At 35.4% G+C, this 22647-nt stretch overlaps 1 protein-coding gene across 1 annotated transcript in view; it reads right to left on the bottom strand.

Annotated features, from left to right (window-relative positions):
* The window catches only part of CCDC150 (coiled-coil domain containing 150), a 138654-nt gene that overhangs the window by 86410 nt on the left and 29597 nt on the right, over positions 1–22647 (bottom strand). Inside the window, exons 6-11 of the mRNA XM_036747116.1 lie at positions 21496–21539; positions 20264–20356; positions 13271–13378; positions 10054–10178; positions 9643–9820; positions 8674–8742 (exon numbers count right to left, since the gene is read on the bottom strand). Of these exons, the coding sequence (XP_036603011.1) occupies positions 8674–8742; positions 9643–9820; positions 10054–10178; positions 13271–13378; positions 20264–20356; positions 21496–21539 (617 nt within the window). The remainder of the gene's footprint in view (positions 1–8673; positions 8743–9642; positions 9821–10053; positions 10179–13270; positions 13379–20263; positions 20357–21495; positions 21540–22647) is intronic.

The raw sequence follows: 22647 nt of genomic DNA, 5'->3' as shown, positions 1-22647 counted from the left end.
GTGAGCTGTGGCAGTTACCAGACTTCTCAACCCACAAATACCAAAGACAACAGAGAAGATTAGTGGAAAAATGTGTGGGGGACAGAGTGAAAAGAGTTTGTGGTTCAGCCACCACCCAGGGGCAGCAGGGGTGGTACAGCTACAGAACTACAGCTGCAGTTGCTTCCAGCCCCAGGCCCACCTGGTGGGAGGAATTAAGTGGCAGATTAGAGCAGGAATGCAGAGCCTGCTTAAGATTTGCATCAGGTCCAGGTTGATGGTTCTTGGGGAAGGAGGAGTGCTGGTGTGGCAGAGCTGGCTGTATAGAAATAGCTCTGAAATCAACAGCACATCCCCTCAAACTTGGAACAAAGTACTCTTTACAAGCAGTCATACCCCAAAGAAAAACTCAAGGGCCAAGTAAGTTGCCTGGGAACATGGCCAGGCAGCGAAAATGCACTCAGATTCAGTCTCAGACTTTGGAATCTTTCTCTGGTGACAAAGAAGACCAAAACATACAGCCTGAAGAAGTCAACAAAGTCAAAGAGCCTACATCAAAAGCCTCCAAGAAAAATATGAACTGGTCTCGGGCCATGGAAGAGCTCAAAAAGGATTTGGAAAAGCAAGTTAGAGAAGTAGAGGAAAAATTGGGAAGAGAAATGAGAAGGATGCAAGAAAACCATGAAAAACAAGTCAATGACTTGCTAAAGGAGACCCAAAAAAATACTGAAAAAAATATTGAAGAAAACAACACTTTAAAAAATAGACTAACTCAAATGGCAAAAGAGCTCCAAAAAGCCAATGAGGAGAAGAGTGTCTTGAAAGGCAGAATTACCCAAATGGAAAAGGAGGTCCAAAAGACCACTGAAGAAAATACAACCTTAAAAATTAGATTGGAGCAAGTGGAAGCTAGTGACTTGATGAGAAATCAAGATATTATAAAACAGAACCAAAGGAATGAAAAAGTGGAAGACAATGTGAAATATCTCATTGGAAAAACCACTGACCTGGAAAATAGATCCAGGAGAGATAATTTAAAAATTATTGGACTCGCGGCAGCTAGGTGGCGCAGTGAGGTAAGTACCGGCCCTGGAGTCAGGAGCACCTGAGTTCAAATCCGGCTTCAGACACTTGACACATTTACTAGCTGTGTGACCTTGGGTAAGTCACTTAACCCCAATTGCCCTGCCTTCCCCCCTGCAAAAAAAAAAAAAAATTATTGGACTACCTGAAAGCCATGATCAAAAAAAGAGCCTAGATACCATCTTTCAAGAAATTATCAAGTAGAACTGCCCTGATATTCTAGAGCCAGAGGGTAAAATAGAAATTGAAAGAATCCACAGATCACCTCCTCAAAAAGATCCCAAAAAGAAAACTCCTAGGAACATTGTCACCAAATTCCAGAGCTCCCAGGTCAAGGAGAAAATACTGCAAGCAGCCAGAAAGAAACAATTTGAGTATTGTGGAAAAACAATCAGGATAACACAGGATCTAGCAGATTCCACATTAAGGGACCGAAGGGCTTGGAATACGATATTCCGGAGGTCAATGGAGCTAGGATTAAAACCAAGAATCACCTACCCAGCAAAACTGAGTATCATGCTCCAAGGCAAAATATGGATTTTCAATAAAATAGAGGACTTTCAAGCTTTCTCAGTGAAAAGACAAGAGGTGAATAGAAAATTGACTTTCAAACATAAGAATCAAGAGAAGCATGAAAAGGTAAACAAGAAAGAGAAATCATAAGGAACTTACTAAAGTTGAACTGTTTTGCTTACATTTCTACATGGAAAGATGATGTGTATGATTCATGAGACCTCAATATCATAGTAGCTGAAAGGAATATGCATATATATATATATATATATATATATATACATATGTGTGTGTCTATGTATGTACATAAGTAGGTATATATATAGACAGAGGGCACAGGGTAAGTTGAATATGAAGGGATGATATCTAAAAAAATAAAATCAAATTAAGGGATAAGAGAGGAATATATTGAGAGAGGGAGGAAGGGAGAGATAGAAAGGGGTAAATTATCTTGCATAAAAGTGGCAAGAAAAAGCGGTTCTCTAGGAAGGGAAGAGGGGGTAGGTAAGGAGGAATGAGTAAATCTTGCTCTCATCGGATTTGACCTGAGGAGGGAATACCATACACACTCAATTGGGTATCTTACCCCACAGGAAAGAAGGAGGAAGAAGACAAAAAAGGGGGGACAATAGAAGCGAGGGCAGACAAGGGGAGGAGGTAATCAAAAACAAACACTTTTGAAAACGAACAGGGTCAAGGGAGAAAATTCAATAAAGGGGGATAAAAAACATTTATAAAAATAATAAAAAAATAAAAACTAAGAAGTAAAAACAAAAGGGAAACAAAATAGTCATTCCAGAACTAAGAACACTATCCCCTTTTTCTTATTCCAGGTGTTAGTGAAAATGGAAGTCGTCCTTAATACTGAAGGTCTCAAGGGCCAATCTGGAGAGATGAGCAAAATGTGTTACAAACAGTAAACACTTAATACATATTTGCTCAAGATAAATTTAAGTATAATTGTAGCATATGTCCAAATTATAGAATGCAATAGAAATGATAAATTCTAGAGAGGATGTGGGAAAATTGGAACACTGTTACATTGTTGGTGGAGTTGTGAACTGATCCAACCATTCTGGAGAGCAATTTGGAACCATGCCCAAAGGGCTATAAAAATGTGCATACCCTTTGACCCAGCAATACCACTTCCAGAGCTGTATCTCAAAGAGATCACACAAGTGGGAAATGGACCCGTATGTACAAAAATATTTATAGCAGCTCTTTTTGTAGTGACAAAGTATTGGAAATCGGGGGATGCCCATCAATTAGAGAATGGCTAAATAAGTTGTGGTATATGAATCTAATGGAATATTATTGTGCTATAAGAAATGAGGAGCAGACAGACTTCATTATAAACTGAAAAGACTTATATGAACTGACACTGAATGTGGGGAGCAGAACCAGGAAAACATTATGCATTATTATAGACACACGCTATCTGTAAGGAATAACTTTGATAGACTTGACTCTTCTCATCAATGCAAGGTTCAAAGATAGCTCCAAAAGACTCATGGTGGAAAAAGCTATGCACATCCAGGGAAAGAATTACAGAGTCTGAATGCAGATTGAGGCAAATTATTTGCTCTCTCTTTTTTTCCTTCTTTTTTGGCTTTGTTTCTTTTTTCTCATGATTCATTCCATTGGTTATAATTCTTCTTTACAACTGTACTATTATGTAAATAAGTTCAATGCGAAGGTATATGTAGAACCTATATCAGATTACAGGCCATCTGGGGGGGGCAGTGAGGGGGGAGAGGGAGGGAGAGAAAATTTGGAACCCCAAAACTTGTGGAAATGAGTATTGAAAAGTAAAAATTAAAAAAAAAATTTAAAAAATAAAAAATTAAATAGAATTCTAGAAATTACAGCTGGAGTATAACTTATCGGAATTCATTTATCTTGGATTGTTTTGTCATGCGAATTAAGGACAGAACTCCATGAATGGCATGAAGTAATATGGCTCTGGGTTAGAATATGGTCTACGGACAAGTTCAGTATAGGAAACTATGAAACATAGTTTCATGAACAGCAATTCACTTATGGCCACTGCTCCACTGTGTCACAGGGCAGCATTCCAGGTGGTAGCTGGGAGAAGGAGTAGGATATGCCCTATAGCTAAAGGCAGAGAGACATAGGCTGAGGTTTACAAAGGATTTTCAGCCAAAGAATCTGCTGTGGTCAAGTGGCAGGTGGGGTAGCAGGGTCAGGGAACATGGACCAGTAGCAATAAGGGTTTTTTTTAGAACTAATTTGTAAAAATTCACCTGGAAGATCTATTCAGAATAAAGAAGGTGCAACTGTAACTAATTCTGCATCACTAACCTTGCCAGAGAGTTTTAGCAGTTAGTTTAAAACTAGATGCAGTTTAAACTTTAAGCATACCAGAGATGTGTGACAGAAGAAAAGTCTAGGAGAGTGAGGCAATAGTCTCCTCTGGCTACTCAGTTCTCAGAACAAATCAAAGGCAATTTAATGGATGTCTTGTGCACCAAGCAGGTGATTAATAAAAGCCTTTTAACTGAATGAAAATTGGTCAAGGTAAAGTTCTTTGAAAATGTGCTATGTTGACTTCTGGGGGGTGGAGCCAAGATGGCAGCCGGAAAGCAGGAGCTTGTGTGAGCTCCCCGCCAGGTCCCTCCAAACCTATAAAAATGGCTCTGAACACATTCTAGAACTGCAGAACCCACAAAATAGCAGACAGAAGCAGGGATCCAGCCCAGGACAGCCTGGATGGTCGCTGGATGAGGTCTATCACCCACAGAGCAGAGGGGAATGGAGTCCAGCGTGGGTGGCGACAGGACCAACCAAACAGGGTGCTGGGCAGAGCGTGACCTAGCATCCTGAATCAGTGAGCTGTGGCAGTTACCAGACTTCTCAACCCACAAACACCAAAGACAACAGAGAAGGTTAGTGGGAAAAGCTGTGGGGGACAGAGTGAAAAGAGTTCGAGGTTTAGCCACCACCCAGGAGGCAGCGGGGGTGGTACAGCTACAGAACTACAGCTGCAGTTGCTTCCAGCCCCAGGCCCACCTGGTGGGAGGAATTAAGTGGTGGATCAGAGCAGGAGTGCAGAGCCTGCTTAAGATTTGCATCAGGTCCGGATTGGCAGTTCTTGGGGAAGGAGGAGTGCTGGTGTGGCAGAGCTGGCTGTATAGAAATAGCTCTGAAATCAACAGTGCATCCCCTCAAGCTTGGAACAAAGTACTCTCTACTCTTCAAGCAGTCATACCCTGACGAAAAACTCAAGAGTCAAGTAAGTTGGCTGGGAACATAGCCAGGCAGCGAAAACACACTCACATTCAGTCTCAGACTTTGGAATCTTTCTCTGGTGACAAAGAAGACCAAAACATACAGCCTGAAGAAGTCAATAAAGTCAAAGAGCCTACATCAAAAGCCTCCAAGAAAAACATGAACTGGTCTCAGGCCATGGAAGAGCTCAAAAAGGATTTGGAAAAGCAAGTAAGAGAAGTAGAGGAAAAATTGGGTAGAGAAATGAGAATGATGCGAGAAAACCATGAAAAACAAGTCAATGACTTGCTAAAGGAGAACCAAAAAAATACTGAAAAGAAAAATACTGAACAAAATGTGCTAGGTTGTTAAAACTAAACTTAAAAAGTTTTTAGCTTAACCTCTCTGTTAAGGAACTCTATAGGCACAACCATAATTCTATGCTGATAACCACAGTGTATTCAAAGAGGCAGTCTTTGATGTTACTGTCTACCATTTAGCATTCTATGTTCTAATACCAAAAAGAGTTGATAGTGTTTAGAAAGAACTTCATAGTTAATAATAGTCACCATCTTAAATTTTGACAGCTTAATTGGGATTGTATGGAAGTTGGCAAATTTTTGTCACAAGCTTCAGAGGCAGGGACTTTTCTCTTCTCAAACTAGATATTTGAAAGTGAGACAACCATGTCAGGGAGAGGAGAGGTAAAATATGCTCATCTAAATTTAATAAACTCTGAGGTACCATACATAAATAAAAAAATAACTAAAAGTGACAAAACTCAGCAGTGTCAGGATTGCAAACAAATGGATATACTTTTTTTTTTTTACTCCTAATGGAATTATAAATTGGCAGATTCTTTATAGAAAGCATACAGGAGTCAACAAAACACAAAAATACTTTTTGACCTGATAATCACATTTTAGGAACATATTCTTAAAGTGATGTTATCAATGGAAAAAGATTATTTGCTAAAATGTATATGACAGCAATATTTGTAGTTTCAAAGAACTGGAAGCAATCCAAGGTGGTGAATGTTTGAAAAAACTGTATGATACCAATTTAGTAGAATTCTACAATACCATTTAAAAGAAGCATGACAAATAAAAAATTTAGAAAATCTTATATGAAGTAATTAAAGGAAGCAGAACTGTAGTGTATATACAAATTATAACAAAACAAAAATAAAAATGTATAGATATACAGAGACAAATTAACATAGAAAATGGGAGAGTATGCAGAGGGAGTAATTAATAACTTGCTATGGAGATGCTGCATATTATATTGATTTTTAAGGGTAAATTGTAAATGTACACTTAAAGGGTTCTGTAGTTGCTTAAAATTAAATGGATAATTTTATATATATATATATGTATATATATACATATATATATGCACATATATACACATATACATAAATACACATACATACATACACATATATACACAAGTGTAGAGGCATAGGTAGATACTCATCCAGAACAAAAATTCCAAGTCCAGTGGTAACTGGGTCCCAACCTGGTTCACAAATCATTGGTGTTTTTGACTGCTGCTGCATATTGCTTACTTATATTGGGCTGCAGTCCTCTTAAATCCCAAGATTTTTTTTAGATGAAATGCTGTCTGATAAGACATTTCCACATCTTATATTTGTGAGGTTGAATTTTTGTGTATCAGATTTTAATTTATTCCTCTTGAATTTTATCTTGTTAGATTTGGCCCAGTGTTTTTTCTGTGTCAAGATTTTTTTGGATCCTGACTCAGGGAGCCTAAAACCTAATTCCTGCTCTCACATCAGAAGTTCAGCTACAGTTAAGGATGCCAGGTGGCTACCTGGTTAGAAGCCAGACCCTATCTACAAGGCAGGATCTACCTATGGCTGATTTTTACTGGGCTAGCTTCACCTTTTAGGTCATAGGTTGATAGTCCTATGATAGAAGTCAGATAGGAAGATGGAGATAGTTGGTCTTATCTCCAGTCACAAATTTGAAAGCCAGTTACATTTTAAGTGTGTGCATATGTATGTATACACATGCTCTTGTGTGTGTGTATGTTTCTAGTCAGGTTTGCCTAATTGCCTAATATAAGACTCAGAAAAAGGTATCTTTATAAATAAATGACAGGTACAAAAATGTGCAGATGGCAAACTAATACTGTTTCTCCAAAAAAAAAAAAAAAAGAAGAATCGGGTGCTATTGGTTCTGTCTTTTAGAGGTCCTGTAAGTGTAATGGCACGCAAAGTGGGACTTTTTGTTGTCTTTTGTTTTGGACCGCACTAAGACAATCAAGTGCCTTTGATTGAGTCTTGCCTTTGTTTGTAGGAAGGCTCACACTCTTTTGCTAATTAGGTCATGAGAGGTATGAAACCCTCAGGAGATGCAAAGCTCTCTGATCCTGAAGAAGTGCATATATACTCTGAGGTTAGCATTTTGTTTGGGGCTTACTCACTGGAAGAGGGCCTGTGAGTCGACCAGAGGAGACTCTGGGTAGCTGTTAAGAAACTCTCCCCCTCCCCCCGGCTTTGAAAAACCCAGATGTTGGTGCTTCTCTCTCTGGTAACTATGTATGTAATGTCTTGGTATTGCAACAAATTGGGCTAGCAGCTGCTGTGGGGGTGAAAAACCAACACAAGCCCAACAACAAGAACGCTACAAGCACAAGTTTGTTTGATCTGCTTTACTGTGGAAAGTAGCATTAAGGGGGTTAACAATCTAACTTCAATCCAACATAAAAATATCATTCACTTAGTTCAGGGGAAAAAGCAGCACCCTGAACTTCAGAGCAAATACAAACAAATTACAAACATCTTAATTCACAGTTACCAGGGTTTAACAAAGTCTGAACATCCAGCTTTACAAGCTGGGGGGCTCTGGACAGCTGCCCAGTCTCTTCCAGTCACAGGCCATGCTTCCAGTGAATGAGAGCCCCAAGAAAATAGCTCTGTTCTCTCTTTTTATACATTCTTTAGCCGTCATCAAACGTCATCTGAGCGACCAGAACTCAGGCTCCTACTATTGGCTCTGGTCTTAGCAACTCCCCTTAGGACTCTGAGGGCTTCACACCCACATAGGCTTAGCACATAGTAGACGGGGGTTTGGGCCTGGGGCTTTGCACCTAGTGAGGCTCAATCAAAGACACTTAATTAATTTGTCATTCTGAAACAGTAAAAAAAGTCCCAGCTTAACTGATATTACACTTGGTCAGATGGCTAGAAGCCTGTCTGTTGATTTGTGTTATTTGCTCTGTTTATATTTTCTCTGTTTGTAATTTCTGTTTGTGTTTTCTCTGAAGTTTAGGATGCTGACTTTTTCCCCTGAACTAAGTGAATGATATAAGTATGTTTAATTAAAGTAAGATTATTAACTTCTTAAAGTTGCTTTCCTTAGAAAAGCAGTTCAAAGAACCTGTGCTAGTAGCCCTCCTGTGTGCTGGTGTTATTGGCCTTACACAGCCACAGTAGTGGCAAGTAGCAGTGTTGTTACAGTAAGGGCCATTCTTATAGAAGGGATAGAATTGTTGGTAAATTCTCCATACTTGGTTTAGAAGCAATGATGTGACGTTGTGTTTTAATAACATATGCCTTTAGTGTCTGCAGTTTAGCCAGTCTCATGCTTCCATTTTTCTCCATGTCTTAGGGCAAATAGCTTCACTTGTCTAAACCTCAGTTTCCCCATCTATAAAATGAAGGGGTTGGAGTGTCTGGCTTCTGAGGTTCTTTCATGCTCTACATCTGTGATCCTATATGGTTGTATCCAGCTCTAAACCTATAATCTTATGATCATATCTCTTCAAAGATAAGAGCATTCAGTGGACACTAACATGTAAGGAAAATATCAATCATTGCTGAATAATAATAAGGATCAATGATACCTTGTTTTTCTTTAATTCCATTTCAAGTTTGCTTTTCTCTTGTGTTATGTCACTTTCTATTTTCTTTAACTGTCCAAGAAAAATAGAAGAAATTCATAATTTTTAAAGATACTGACAAGCTACTAGAAACAACCCAGACTTCAAATTATTCCGACACGGCAGAAATAGCACATCCTCTCAAAAAGGGGCCAAGAAAGGAATTTCTGAGGCAAAGCAGACTTCATAAACCAGCCCTGAAATTAGAAACACATATCTGTGTTTACAAAGGTTTCTTCCTAACTTCTTTGACTTTTCCACCATGCCTCAGAAAGGTCATTTTTGGGAAAATTCTTGCAAGATCTCATCAGCTTTGGTACACTAACTTATCACCACCTTTTATCCCCTGACTGGAAGGTGGAACAATGTGTTCCAAAACCTCCCTTTAAGGAGGGAGCTCGGGTCAGATATCTTCTCATTTCTCAACTGGCTGTACTACTCTGGGACTTCTCCACTTTGCCCCTCCATGAAGTAGCTTCCTTTTCTAACTCACCTTTCCTGGTTTTTCAGTCCTTTCAGTGTTGTCTTTCTCCCCTAGATTATAAACTCCTCAAGGGCAGAAGATACAGCAGCTCTCCCTTAATCCCGACTGCCCTGCCCATTTTAGGGGTGAGCATTTTTTAGACCAGTTGTTTCAGCTACCACACCGTATGGGACGTACGAATCATTGTTACCAATGACCGTTTTTGCTTATGGATCAACAAACTGATCAACCAACATTTACACACCTAGGCATCTTCTAGGTGCTGGAGACACAAAGTGAAACATATATAGTATCTGTGAATATGTCTCAAATTCAAATTTCTTCAAATTCATTTACTAAAAACTACAATTAGTGCAATGAACCGGTCAGTCCAACTGTATTTAGTAACTTGCTTTTTAATACAATTTTAAAACGAAAATGTCACCACTAGAAGATGTATCTGCTTCTACCTCCTTGTGTAGATTCTCTCTTTCCTTCAATAGAGATGTTCTCTCTTTCAGTGCTACTTCCAGTTCACCTCGCAATCTAACAATAGTACACTCTTGTAGCTCTTTTTGTGTTGCTGTTCTCTTCTCCGTTTCCTTTGCTTTTTGTCTACATTTGCTGTGTTCAAGGTGTAAGGCATCTCTACAGGGACATAACAAGTCAACACAGAACAAGCTGGTGAGATTTCTGCTTTAACAGAAATGTTAAACACAAGGTATTTTAGAACATGTTCGCTTCCTAAGGACAGTAACGAAAATATCACAATGACATTATTTGGTATCTTTTTCTTGTTGTTTGTTAGAAAGAAGTATGGCTGAACAGAACAATGTTCTTCAAGAAAAAAAGAAAGCAAAAAAGGGTTGAAACTAACTCACAGGCATTTTTGAAGTTGCTTTCTTTCATTCTGAACATTTTGTAGCTCTTTTGCAATACTGGTCCTGGTACCATCCAACATTAAATCTTGTTCCTGCAACTTTTGAGTCACTTTTTCTTGCTCTGTCTGGAAAGAAAGATTTAAACATGACAATTAACATAGATGATAAAAAAAGAGGATTACTTGGTAGGAAGCCAATTAAAATAATTCAAAGACCCTGAACTTTTGAAAATGATCTGGTAGAGAAAGGAATATAAGTAGAATCTTGTTTTACACAATATCATTTTAAGTTCATAACTTATTCCCCACCCAGAATTTTACATCCCCACCAATGTGCAGCTAGAATTATTCTTTATTTAAATAATGTCTTCCTTCCTGCCATCATAGCTTAAATTCTAAATCCATTACCAACATCATATTTTGAAAAGCATACTACTTCAATTAATAACATCTCATATGATGGTCATAGATAGTTATAACAGAAAAGGCAGCAGTATTTACTCTTAGGTCCCTCTACCTCAAAACTCACTTTTGTAAAACAGACCCAAACTTAAACTTGTTATTGTTTGTAAATTCAAAAGTATTTGCTTTATGTTCTGAGAGACAACACAATAAAGTAGACAGAGAACCAGTTTTGAGACCAGGAAGATCCAGATTCAGTCATGCTTCTGACACATACGAGTTGGGTGACTGGACAAGTCACGTGAGCTCTTAGTACTATAAACCAGAAGTGTCAAACACACAATCAGCAGGCCCATAACACTCTCTAGCACTGCCCAAATCAGAATAAAATGTAATTGGTAAATGTTTAACAAAATAAAAATACAATGAAATATATATGTTAACATGTTGTTTTGTGAGTCAATATGTGACCTTCACTTCTTTTGTATGGTTTTTGGCCCTTTTTCTATTTGAGTTTGACACCACTGCTCTAGGTCTCTAAGACTCTAAGTTGGAGGGAACCTGCTTTGATAGGAGTTCACTCACTTGGAGGCTCCTTACACCAATAAAATATGTGGTCTGGTCTCTATTCTCTATCCTTGTTTTATATACATTTAAATACATTTAAAAATAAAACAACTACATTGTTCCCCAAAAGAAATGTCCTGATTTTCAGAACAAGGAAACAAATAAGCTAAAAAGTACAAGCCAGTGAACTTGAGTTACATTGCTTAGAAAATCCTAGAATGAGGCATTAAAGTGATGGTTGGTGAACATCTTTTAAAGGAAAAAAGTAGATTACAAAGAGCCAGCATGGCTTCATCAAGAACAGGTTGTGCCAGAATAATCTGTTATTTGACTGGGTTCCTAAACTGGTAGATCAGGGGAATGCTATGTATGTGACTTACTTTGAATTTATTAAGGTACTCGATAAAGTAGCTCACACTCTTATGAAAAGATAGAGAGATGTGGGCCATAAGATAATACAACTAGATGAATTTAGAACAGGATGAACGACCCAACTCAAAGAATCTTGTGAATAGTTCAATTACAATTCTGCAGGAGGCCTCCAGGAGAACACACACCAAAGAGTTATACTTTTGAATCTACTCTGTGTTGTTGAACAGTTTCGTCAGTGTTTTGCACAAAGGCATAGATGGCACGCTTATCAAATGTTCATGTGATCCAAAAAAATTTTTTTTAAATTGTTCATGTGATACTGAGCTAGAAGATTAGACAATACATAAAAGGATAGACAAGATCCAAAAAGATCTTGAGATGCCAGAGCATTGGGTCGAATCTGATGAGATGAGCTTCCATAGAAATAAATGTAAAATTTGATACATGTTAAAAATATCAACCTCACAGGTACAACATGGGAGGGGGCATGGTTAGAGAACGTTGTCTGAAAAAGATCAGCAATATAAGGAGGCAGTCAAAAAAGTTAGTAAGATCTTAGGCTGTAACCAAAAAATAAGGAGCTTATAGTCCCATTTTAACTCTTCCCCTGGTTAGATCACCTTCAGAGGATTGTGTTTATGAAAGAAGACAGTTTATAAACGATATTGATGAGATTGATACTATCCCCAGAGGAGGAACCAGGATTGGGAAAGGCCTTGAGTCTATGTCATATAGGAATCATTTTGAAGAGCTGGTGATGTTTAGCCTAAAGAAGATTCAGTGAGCAAATGACAGCTGTCTTCAAATATCTGAAGGGTTGTAATACAGAAAGGGGATTCCAGGGGTGGGGAATTTGACGCTTCAAAGCCACATGTGATCCTTTAGGTCCTCAAGTGGAACCCTTTGACTGAAAGGACCTAGGCTTGTGGCCTCAAGGCTGCAGGTTCTCCAACCCTGGATTAGATTTATTCTGTTTGATACCAGAGGGCAAAACTAGGAGAGATGTTTAGAAACTGCAGGGGCAAACTGAGGCTTAATGTCAGCAAAAACTTGCTAAGCAATTAGAACTATAACAAAGTTGAATGGAATGCCTTGGAAAGAAATGGTATGATCTGCACTAGTGGAGGGAGTGCTCCCATTGGAAAGATCATAGATATATAGAAGTACTGAAGTAGGTCATCTTAACTATTGAATGTGATAGAATACATGAATAAAACATTTAAGAAATGACCCACCACAGAAATTTAGAAACTTAAAAATGGTTGAACCTATGGCTAGAGTGTATAAAAGAGGTACATTGTATTCACAGAATCAGAGATTTTTAGGGTTGGAAATGACTCCACTCATCATAGAATTGATCTCATACCTTGAAAGGAATCCTCAGTATAACATTTCTGACAAGTGATCATTCATCTAGATTCTGTTCAGAGACCTCCAATGAAAAAGGAACCAATTCTTTCCAAGACATTCCATTCCACTTTGTTATAATCCTAACTGATGGAATTTTCTGGAAAGAGATATTTCATGTGAAGGGAAGGACAGAAGCAAGAATGTATAGATGGGAAAGGACAAAGTATACTGAAATGAATTATGCAATCATAAGGTATATTTCTGAGCAATCATTAATAGGAGAATAATTATTCTTCTAAGGTAATAGAATTTTATAAAGCACTAGAAATATAAGTTTTGGGGTAAAAGAAAATGAAATCACTGTCCATAAAATGAGATGTTACAATTTTTTTTGAAATTCATTTTTGTATTTTTATATTCTTTGCTTTATCATACATTCTACCTGTTCAAATATCTCACCCAGTCCTTGAATTGCCATGGTTTCATGCTAATTGTGTTAGATAAGTAGTTTAGCATTAATTGAATACCTTTAGAATAGCTTGATGATCTGCAATGAGTCTGACATTCTCCAGAGTAACAGTTTGAAGCTTGTTATTCAGGTCTGAACACTGTTTGTTCAATTGATCATTTAACATCTAAGCAAAAAGATACATATTTAGCACTTAATAGGTCTATTTAACACCTAATAATTCCTTCTCCTTTGATAACTCAAGGGCTTAATTTTTTTATTTGGTAGTTTGTTCTAAAGTTTTATAAAATATGTTAAAATGTTTATTGAAAAACCCCTGAGTGGATCCACATTTAAATAAGATCCACATCTATTATTCACTGGACCAATTTGAAGCTTTCAGCAATTGATTAACATTCTATTCTTCATTGTTCTAAATGTCTGTCTATACCAGCAAGGCTTCTGCAACAAAATTCTAAGATGAAATAAATCAATTTTACTGATAATAACTGCAATAATTTTTAGTATAGGCCCTTGGACTTTCACTGAAATCTGTTCCCAGTTTTGTGAAGAGCATGCAGAATTATTTATCTCACACAACTGAATTTCTCACATCCTTTACCACTGTAATTTTTTTTACCTGTATTAAAAAAAGCAAAATATAATTGTATTCCACAACATTAGTGTGTTTAAGAAAAAAAACACACTGGCAATATAGAACAATCTACATGCAGACTGTCATACTTTTATTTTTGGACTTTATTTTAAAACTTTATTCTGAGAAAAAGACAGAGAATTTACTTTTATCATTTTTAAAAACAATTTACTTTTGATACTAGGCAGTCTTCAAGCATTTATTGCTAGCAAAAATTTGGAAAATGACCATTTTTATCATTAGAGAATTGGTTTGAACAAAGAAGAAAGTTACATGAGAAGAGACAGTGGAAAAAAATAGCAGGCAATATAGTAAGAAGCAAAAAAATGAAACAAATCAATTTTTAACAACTAGTTTTTCCTTTGTCTTCTTAAAATACAGGGAGAAATGGAATTTAAAATATAAATGAAAGATACTAACATAAGACTGATAGGAAATAATGAAAAAATGGCTATACAGAAAACAGAAAACCTGAAAAGATCAACCGAAACAGCCAACATTAAACATTTTAGGTGAAAACAAAACGGTAGACAATGAGGATAAAATGGCAAATCAGTTAAGAAAATAACAACTATTTTATAAAAGCATATATATTTGAAACCACAGGGCTAGTACATTTACTGGAAAACATATATAAACATTCCTATTGAAATCATGTAAAGTGGGACTATCTACTTTTGTCACTCATATTTAATATGTTAGAAATGACAATGAAGTATGAAAAAGTAAATTAAGGAAGAATCACTGGCAATGAATAAGTTAAAACCTTTATTTACAGATAATATGATTCTATGTTTAGAAAATCCAAGAATTTCAGAAAAAAAAATATATATATACACGTATATGAATTTGACAAAGTAGCCAGGCATACAATAAACCTACAAAATTACCTATATTTAAACATATCAATACCAGGAGTCAGGAAAAATTGAAAGAAAGAGAAATATAGCATAATATGCAAAACATAATCAAATGTAGGAGCACTTACTTATCATGACAGGTAAGGGCTATACAAAATCAACATCATAATAACTTATACTGAAAATTAAGATGGAGCTGAATAAATAAATGGAAGGTCATTCCCTGTCCATGGTTATGTTGTACAAATACAGCAAAAATGTCAAAAATTCCAAATTGTTTTATATATTTAATGACAATCCTGTTAAAATAGCAATCAGCTATTTCATAAAATTAAGTCATAAAAATTCACAGGGAAAAACGCTGGCAACAAAAATAATAAAATTTATAAACCTATATGGAAACCAAAAAACAATCTATTAACATGATTAGATTAAAAGAAATCAGAAAAACAACAGAATCCTTAAAAGACAACAATATCATATCAAAATGTATGGGATGCAGCCAAAAATTCTTCTTGGGGGTGAATTTATATTACTAAGTGCTTACATGAACAAAAGGAGAAAATAAGATAACAGGCTTGCACCTAAGGACACTAGAAAAAGAATAAAGCGATAAATGAACCTGAGGAAAGTTTAAAAACAAAACAGAAAAAAAGATTATGAACACAATTACAGACATAAATAGAACAGAAAATGAAAAGGTAATTTAGTTGACAAAATCAAAAGTTAGTTTTTAAGACTAATGAAATAACATAAAGACAGACCATTGGCAGATTTAGCAATAAAAAAAGGAGAGAGAATGAAAACCATCATAAATGAAAAAAAAGAACAAAAGACATAACTTAGGAAATTCAATGCAGCCTGTTCTAATAAATTAGAAAATTTAAAGGAAACAGATGACTAGCTGCAAATATAAAAATGACCAAAGCTGATACAAGAATAAATCAATAATTTTAAACAGACAATTCAGAGAAAAAAAGTAAAACACATCATCAAAAAAATATTTAAAATACTCAAATGGATTTTGATCTAAAAGTTCTCTTCAATAATGCAGACTGCATCCAATCCATGTTCACCAATTCTATGTGATTTTTGTCCATTTCTTTGCAAAGTTTAATGCAGGTGATCTATACAACATTCTGGAATGCTTCCTCACTTTTTCCTGATATCACCGGGGCACCAGGGGAGTACTCTCACTGTCTACTTATTGCTAGCTCTTACCAAGTGAACAACCCATCTTCTTATCATATAGTTTCTTGATGATGTTCTTTACCCCTGTGCTTCTTCTGAGTTCCTAGATATTATGATACTGCCTGTGCACATCTACCATGTACCCCTCCATAATAATCCATGTGATATACATTTTTAGTTTAGAGACAGTGATATTTCAAGTTTCACTACTTTACAGAAACACTAGTGATCTTTGGAAAGATGGGCTTGGGGTCAGTTAAAGAGTTTTGAAATTTCCCCAAAGCTATCCAAACCACTCTCCCGCTCCTGTTCAATTCTAAAGTCAACTCACTGTCCATCTATATACTGTTTGAATCATATATACCTACTGCTAGACCAGCTTTACAGGGTGTCCATCCAAATGCATGTTAAAATATGTTCAATAGACATTCATCCATTTGGTCTTTCCTATATAGATAGATTGGCCAGATTCCTTAGAAGGACTCCAGATCACTTCCAGCAAGCTTTGCAATGTCCTGGGGCTTGTTACCATTATTAGCATAATATTACCTGCAAAAAAAGGTGCATTTGGAGGCCTTCACCATCTATAGGAAATCATAGGACATCCCTCTTCAAACTTGATTTTGTAGTGCTTTTCTTCAATAAAAGTAGTGAATACCTTTCATAAAGCATATATCTCCTTATTTTATATCTGATTTTTACCTTATAATATTTATACTGTTACATCTTTCAAGGAATTCTAAATGATCTTGATGTACAGATAGTGACACTTTGTTGTAAAAGAAAACCTTCAAGGTGGTGCTTTGTTCTGCAAAAACAAACAGTTCCTCATAATCATCAAATAAAGACAATGGGATCTTATATGTTCTACATCTTTCAGTTAACTGTGACATAGTAAAGATCTGGTCCACTGTTGAATGTCATGTGTAAAAGTCTACTTATCCCTAATAATAACCTGATCAAGGATGGCCTTAATTTTTGTATGTATCTCTCTTCTAAAAATTTTGTATAGATATAAGAGTAGGCATATAGATTGGTAGTTAGCCTTCTCTTGGTCATCTTTTTCTATATTAACAAAATATAAGATTTTACCCCTACACCTTTGTTATTTTTCCCATCCTCCAGATACCTTATATATTGGTCCCTCAAAGTCCTCAGAACTGTTTTACCTCCAGCATAGATTTCATATATATGTAATATGTATGTATGTATATGTATATATGTATGTATATGTATATATGTATGTATACTTAATTCAGTCTGACTGCTTTTACCATTTTTGTTCTCTTTAGTGTTGTTTCTTTTCTTTTTTATAAACATGTCTGAGGATATCATGTTAGGGTACAAATTTAGTGGCCCAACAATTCCTAATAAAGGAAAGTTTGTTAAAAATTGTTTTTGCAAATCTTTTCCCTTCTGTTTGTAGGTCTTCCATTTATATCCTTGAATTCTCTTGGGATGACTTCATTTAGTTGGATATCTTACCAAGCTTCCTTTAAACTGATTTTACCCTTCACTACCTTTCTCTTCTTTATGAAATAATATTGTTCATAATCATCCATCATCATCGTATTAGAAATGAGTTTGTATTCAACCTCGTGTTTCCTTTGGTAGCCATCTTTCTTCAACAACTAAGTCAATCACCTGCTTGATGACTTAGATCATTTCTGGGTATGACTGATCTTGTGATATTGAACATATGCTTTTTAAACTTCTAGATGACATTATTAGAGTCAGTTTCAAATCATTTAAAGTGTCCATTTCCAACTTTTTGTTTTCAATTGTTTTTAGGGATGAGTAGTTTCAATTGTATACTTATCTTTTTCTCATTATTCTTCTTGTCCTTCTAAAATTTCTTATCTCATTTTTGATAAGTTGATGAGCTAACTGTATACAGCTAAGAGATAACTTCCAAAACAATAACAAATCTCTTCCTGTTTGTTAAACTATAAGCCATTTCACTCTTCATGGTGTTATTTGGTGCTTGCCAAATCATTTTGGCTAGTGCCTACTCAATTTTTTTCAAAGAAAAGTCTTCATGATATACAGGCATGAGGCTTCTATATGATCTACAAGACTTTATCCTCTTCCATTCCTTTTTGCCACACTTTCTCATATATTTCTCCCCATCTGCACCTTTCCCACTTTTGCAATGGAGTCAAGAAGTATCAGCGTATTCTTTGTAGAATTTCTCTACCATTTTATCTTCAGCAAACAATATTGGTACCTTAGCAGAAATTACTTTCAGGTATAATGTTACTCAATCCAACACTCAAATGGATCAGTGATCTCACTAGTGTGGATACTCCAATGACACAGACTACAATTTGCTCTTGCCTGCCCATCCTGTGTGACTCATTTTCATGTTCTCTCATAAATTTGTCACAGGGGATTCACTCAGGAGGTAGGGGCTTTCTTTAAGTTTACTTAATATCCCAAGGATATCATTGGAACAATGACATATTCTCTACATCTTTTCAGTCAACTTTGCGATAGTAAATAAATTATCTTCTATGGGATATCAGAGAAGCTTCTGAAAACTTGCCTGTTCCTTTTGTCTACCCCTATCAAGGATGCTATCAGTGTACGTGCAAGATTATTTTAAAAAATTATATAGATTAGAAAATAGGCATATAGGTTAGTTAATTTGTGCTCTCTTGGTTACTTTAAAAAATAATAATAGGGTCTGAGATTATTCCTTGCTTTTGGCATCTTTGTCTTCTACAGATATATTTCATTACTCTCAAAATCATCACCTCTAGCACGGCCTCTGGGTGTGAGTGTTTTAATTTAATAATAATCATAAATTTAAAAACACATTAAAATGAAATTAAAAGCAGGTATCTATTTTGCATTTTCTTTACTAAAAAAGAGTATCTAGGCCTGAAACAGTAAAGTTTTTACTTTGAGGTCATTAAATCAAATATTGCCAAAGGAAAGTTTCTATGAATTATGATTTTAGAGGTTATCCCATTTATGTATAATTGTTTGGAACTCTGTATACTACTCAAATAAATAGAAAAAGTACATATGTCTGCATCACTCTGGTTGCTGTGTGAGATACAAAAGAAAAAGAATAAACAGCTCTTGTTTACAATCTAGTTGGATAGACAAGATATACATATATGAAACTTAAATTCTGCAGGAATTCAGAATAGGTAGAAAGTAACTGGGATGAATAGACAGTTTATTAATGAAGAAATCAAAACTATAAACTATATAGTCATATAAAAAACTATAGTCATATAAAACACTCTAAATCATTATTGATTAGAGAAATGCAAATTAAAACCACTTTGAGACATCATCTCATACTTATCAGATTGGCTAAAATGATAGAAAGCGAAAATGATAAATGTTGGAGGGGATTTGGAAAAATTGGGACATAAATACATTGTTGGTAGAAGTGAACTGATCCAACCATTTTGGAGAACAATCTATTATGCCCCCAAAGTTATAAAATGGTGTATACCCTTTTTAACCCAGCAATATGACTATTAGGTCTGTTTCCCAAGGTGATCAGGGAAAAAGGAAAAGAACCTATATGTTCCAAAGTATTTATAGCAGCTCTCTTTGTGGTGGCAAAGAACTGAGGGGATGCCCATCAATTAGGGAATGGTCAACAAGTTATGGTATATGATTGTGATGGAATCCTACTATGCTGTAAGAAATTATGAGCTGGTTGATTTTAGAAAAACAGGGAAAGAGTTGCATGAAATGATGAAAAGTGAAGTGAGCAGAACCAAGGGAATGTTGAAAATAGTTAACAGCAATATTTTTCAAGAACTAATTGTGAACAACCAAGTTATTCTGAGTACCATAAGTAATCAAATAAACTACGAAGGACCCATGAAGGAAGATGCTATCCACCTCCAGAGAAAGAACTGATAAATAGAATTACACATAGTACATATTTATAAATCTGTGTCAAATGTTGGCCTTCTCTAGTGTGGAATAGGAAGGGAGGGAGGGAAACAGTTCAGAATTTAAAAAGTAACAAAAATAAATAAATAAAATTAATTTTAAAAAAGAAAGTAACTAGGAGATGTGTAAAACCTGAAAAGTCTTCATGGAATTAGGGTTGGGGAAATACTGAATTTGGATAATCAGCATGAATGGAATTTAACTAACCAGGGTTAAATGAATTCTAATCCCTGGGCTCTCTAACTTAATAAAACTAATCAACAACTCAAGGAAAGCTCTGCCACTTCTACTTATATGACTTTAAGCAAGTACTTAAAATCTTTGGCCTTTCTTCATCTATAAAATGAGGGAGCTAGACTAGATGACTGCTAGGGACTCTTCCCATTCTAAATCTATGACACTAGGATCCTATGAAAAGGAAAAGAAAAGCCATTCTAATTACCTGTACTTCTTTTGCAGTTTCCTGAAGAGATGTCATCTCAGACTTTAAATGTGTAGTCTCTTTATGCTCTTGGCTAAAAGACAAGTACAAAGTCTAGAAGAGAAAAAGAAAATAAAATTTCTTGACATGTAAAGAGTCTGTTAAAGTTCACCTGCTCACCTTCATAACTCATGTTTTAGGTGTTGCCCCCATTATTATAAGACATTCTATTATCAACATTTCAGGACTAGCTAAATCTTATTCTATACTATCTCAGAAACTATCACAAAAAGATTTCTTAGGTTACTGCTTTCAAAAGTTTTATGAAGAATATGGATAGCCACAACCCAGTTCTCTCTCCATTCCTAAATTATTTATCAAAATAATTCACTTAGTTATGCAAAGATTTTATAATCTCAACTGGAGGGGATTTTACTTTACATTTGATTTAACTGAATACCCAATTCTCATCATCCTCCACAATTTTTAAACTCTAAAAATAAGGCTTCATACTTTTATGTAACTTGTACATTTATCAATATGTACCTTTAGAACCCCTCACCTTATAAATTCCAAATCCCAATGAAACTAAGGTCTCTTTCCAATCAACTTATAAGTAAATATGGGATTTAAATCACTACACAGAATAGAAAAGCCAAAATTGTTCACTTAAGAGAAACAACTATATAAGGAAGAGTAAAATAATCTGGCCTTATGATAAAAAAAAATCTCTGTTTCTTTTTAAGAAAGGACAGTGGGAAAAAAAACCCAAAAAAACACAACCTCTCAAATCTCTAAAAAGAAGGTAGAACCAAGTGAGTAAATCCTATAGCTGGAGAATTACCTCTCTGTTACCCCAGAAGAGAAATGCCTCACAGAGGACAGATATGACCTAATTAGGCTAGGCAATAATTATAGATAAAAAGCGTATGTCAATAGTCTCATTTCTTAACATATGGGGAGACATAGAGGTTTTGGTGTTTATTGTATTTCATTGTGAAGTTCCGATTTGTGGAGTAGTAGACAATGGAAATACACCTATCTTTTTGAAGTCAGTATAACTATTACTTAAGCATATGTTGTTAACTTGACCACAGTACTGAATGCACTTTGATCACTTATTAACACTTAGACTATTTTCTGAAGTATTAGTTGGGAGACTCAACAGAACTGAAAGTAAAGACTAAAAGGAAATCAAAATTACTTAGTGAAGGGAAGAAACACCCTTTGTTTTCTAATGATTTGCAACTTGCCTTTCCATCTTCAAGTAGCTGGGAAATGATGTCATCTTTGGATCCTAAAACAAAAAAAAATCATGTAATTTTCGATAGTATCTTTGAATCATATAGTATTTTTCCTCTGAAAATTCCTTTCTAAAAATTCTTTTGAATTAAGAATTTGGCAGATATTTGTACTTACATTTTTATTGGTTAGAAATGAAGCAGAAAGCTGCCAGTTGGTACACAATCTCTGCAGAAGAGAGCTTGCTCTATAAGCCATATTTTTAAATTATCAGTCAAATGGTCTATTCACTAGAATAATTTTAGAAAACATTCTAAAGGGACAAACCCTTCACTTTAAACAACAATTTGGCTAACCTCTGGAAGTAAAATCTTGTTACATTATTTTTGATGCCTACTACTAATGGTGCCAAATAACACAAGACAATTTAAAAAATTATCTTATTTCCTGAGGCTAGCTTTCTGTCCATTACACTATGCTGTCTCTCCTGAATGCCACCTCTTTTCTGAGAAGTGTGACTATTTTTGAGAAAAAAATACATGAATACTTTTAGTTTTGTTCCAATATGATATAAAAGTCAGCACTTATTAAATCCATTTCACTGATTCTAAAGGAAATACCTTGAAAAAACTAGAACAGATTTTTCTTGACACATCAGCAAACAATTAGGTTCAAGACTTAAAATGATACTATCCCCAATAATACTAAATCCTAATCCTGAATAAATAAATTTAGAGTATATGAGGATTCTGACAGGTGGGGGCCAAAGTTTACCTTTATAGTATGTGGAAGAAATAGGTTGCTAAGTAAATAATGGTATAAATAAGTTTGAAAGGAATGTTTAGCTTGCTTTAAATAATTTAGAAAAATTTTTATTTGCTCAATAGAGCACAACAACCCTTTGTCAGCTTAATTGGCAATTACTAAATACACATGGAATCACAGAATTTCAGATTTGCAAACCACCTTAACAATCATTTAGTTCAACTTTTTATTGTATAGATAAAGTGAAGCTCAGAAGGAATGACAACTTCATGGTCATACAATTTATCAGTGAAATAGACAAAGTAAAAACAGTTCCTTCTAAAGAGAGAGTAGCATATTTGGTTTAAAAAGCCATGGATTCATATCCTGGCTCTATCAACAACTAAGTTATAGCCTAT

This window comes from Trichosurus vulpecula, chromosome 2 (assembly GCF_011100635.1).
Source record: "Trichosurus vulpecula isolate mTriVul1 chromosome 2, mTriVul1.pri, whole genome shotgun sequence".
Taxonomy (NCBI): Eukaryota; Metazoa; Chordata; class Mammalia; order Diprotodontia; family Phalangeridae; genus Trichosurus; species Trichosurus vulpecula.
This window is presented reverse-complemented; position numbering and strand designations above follow the sequence as displayed.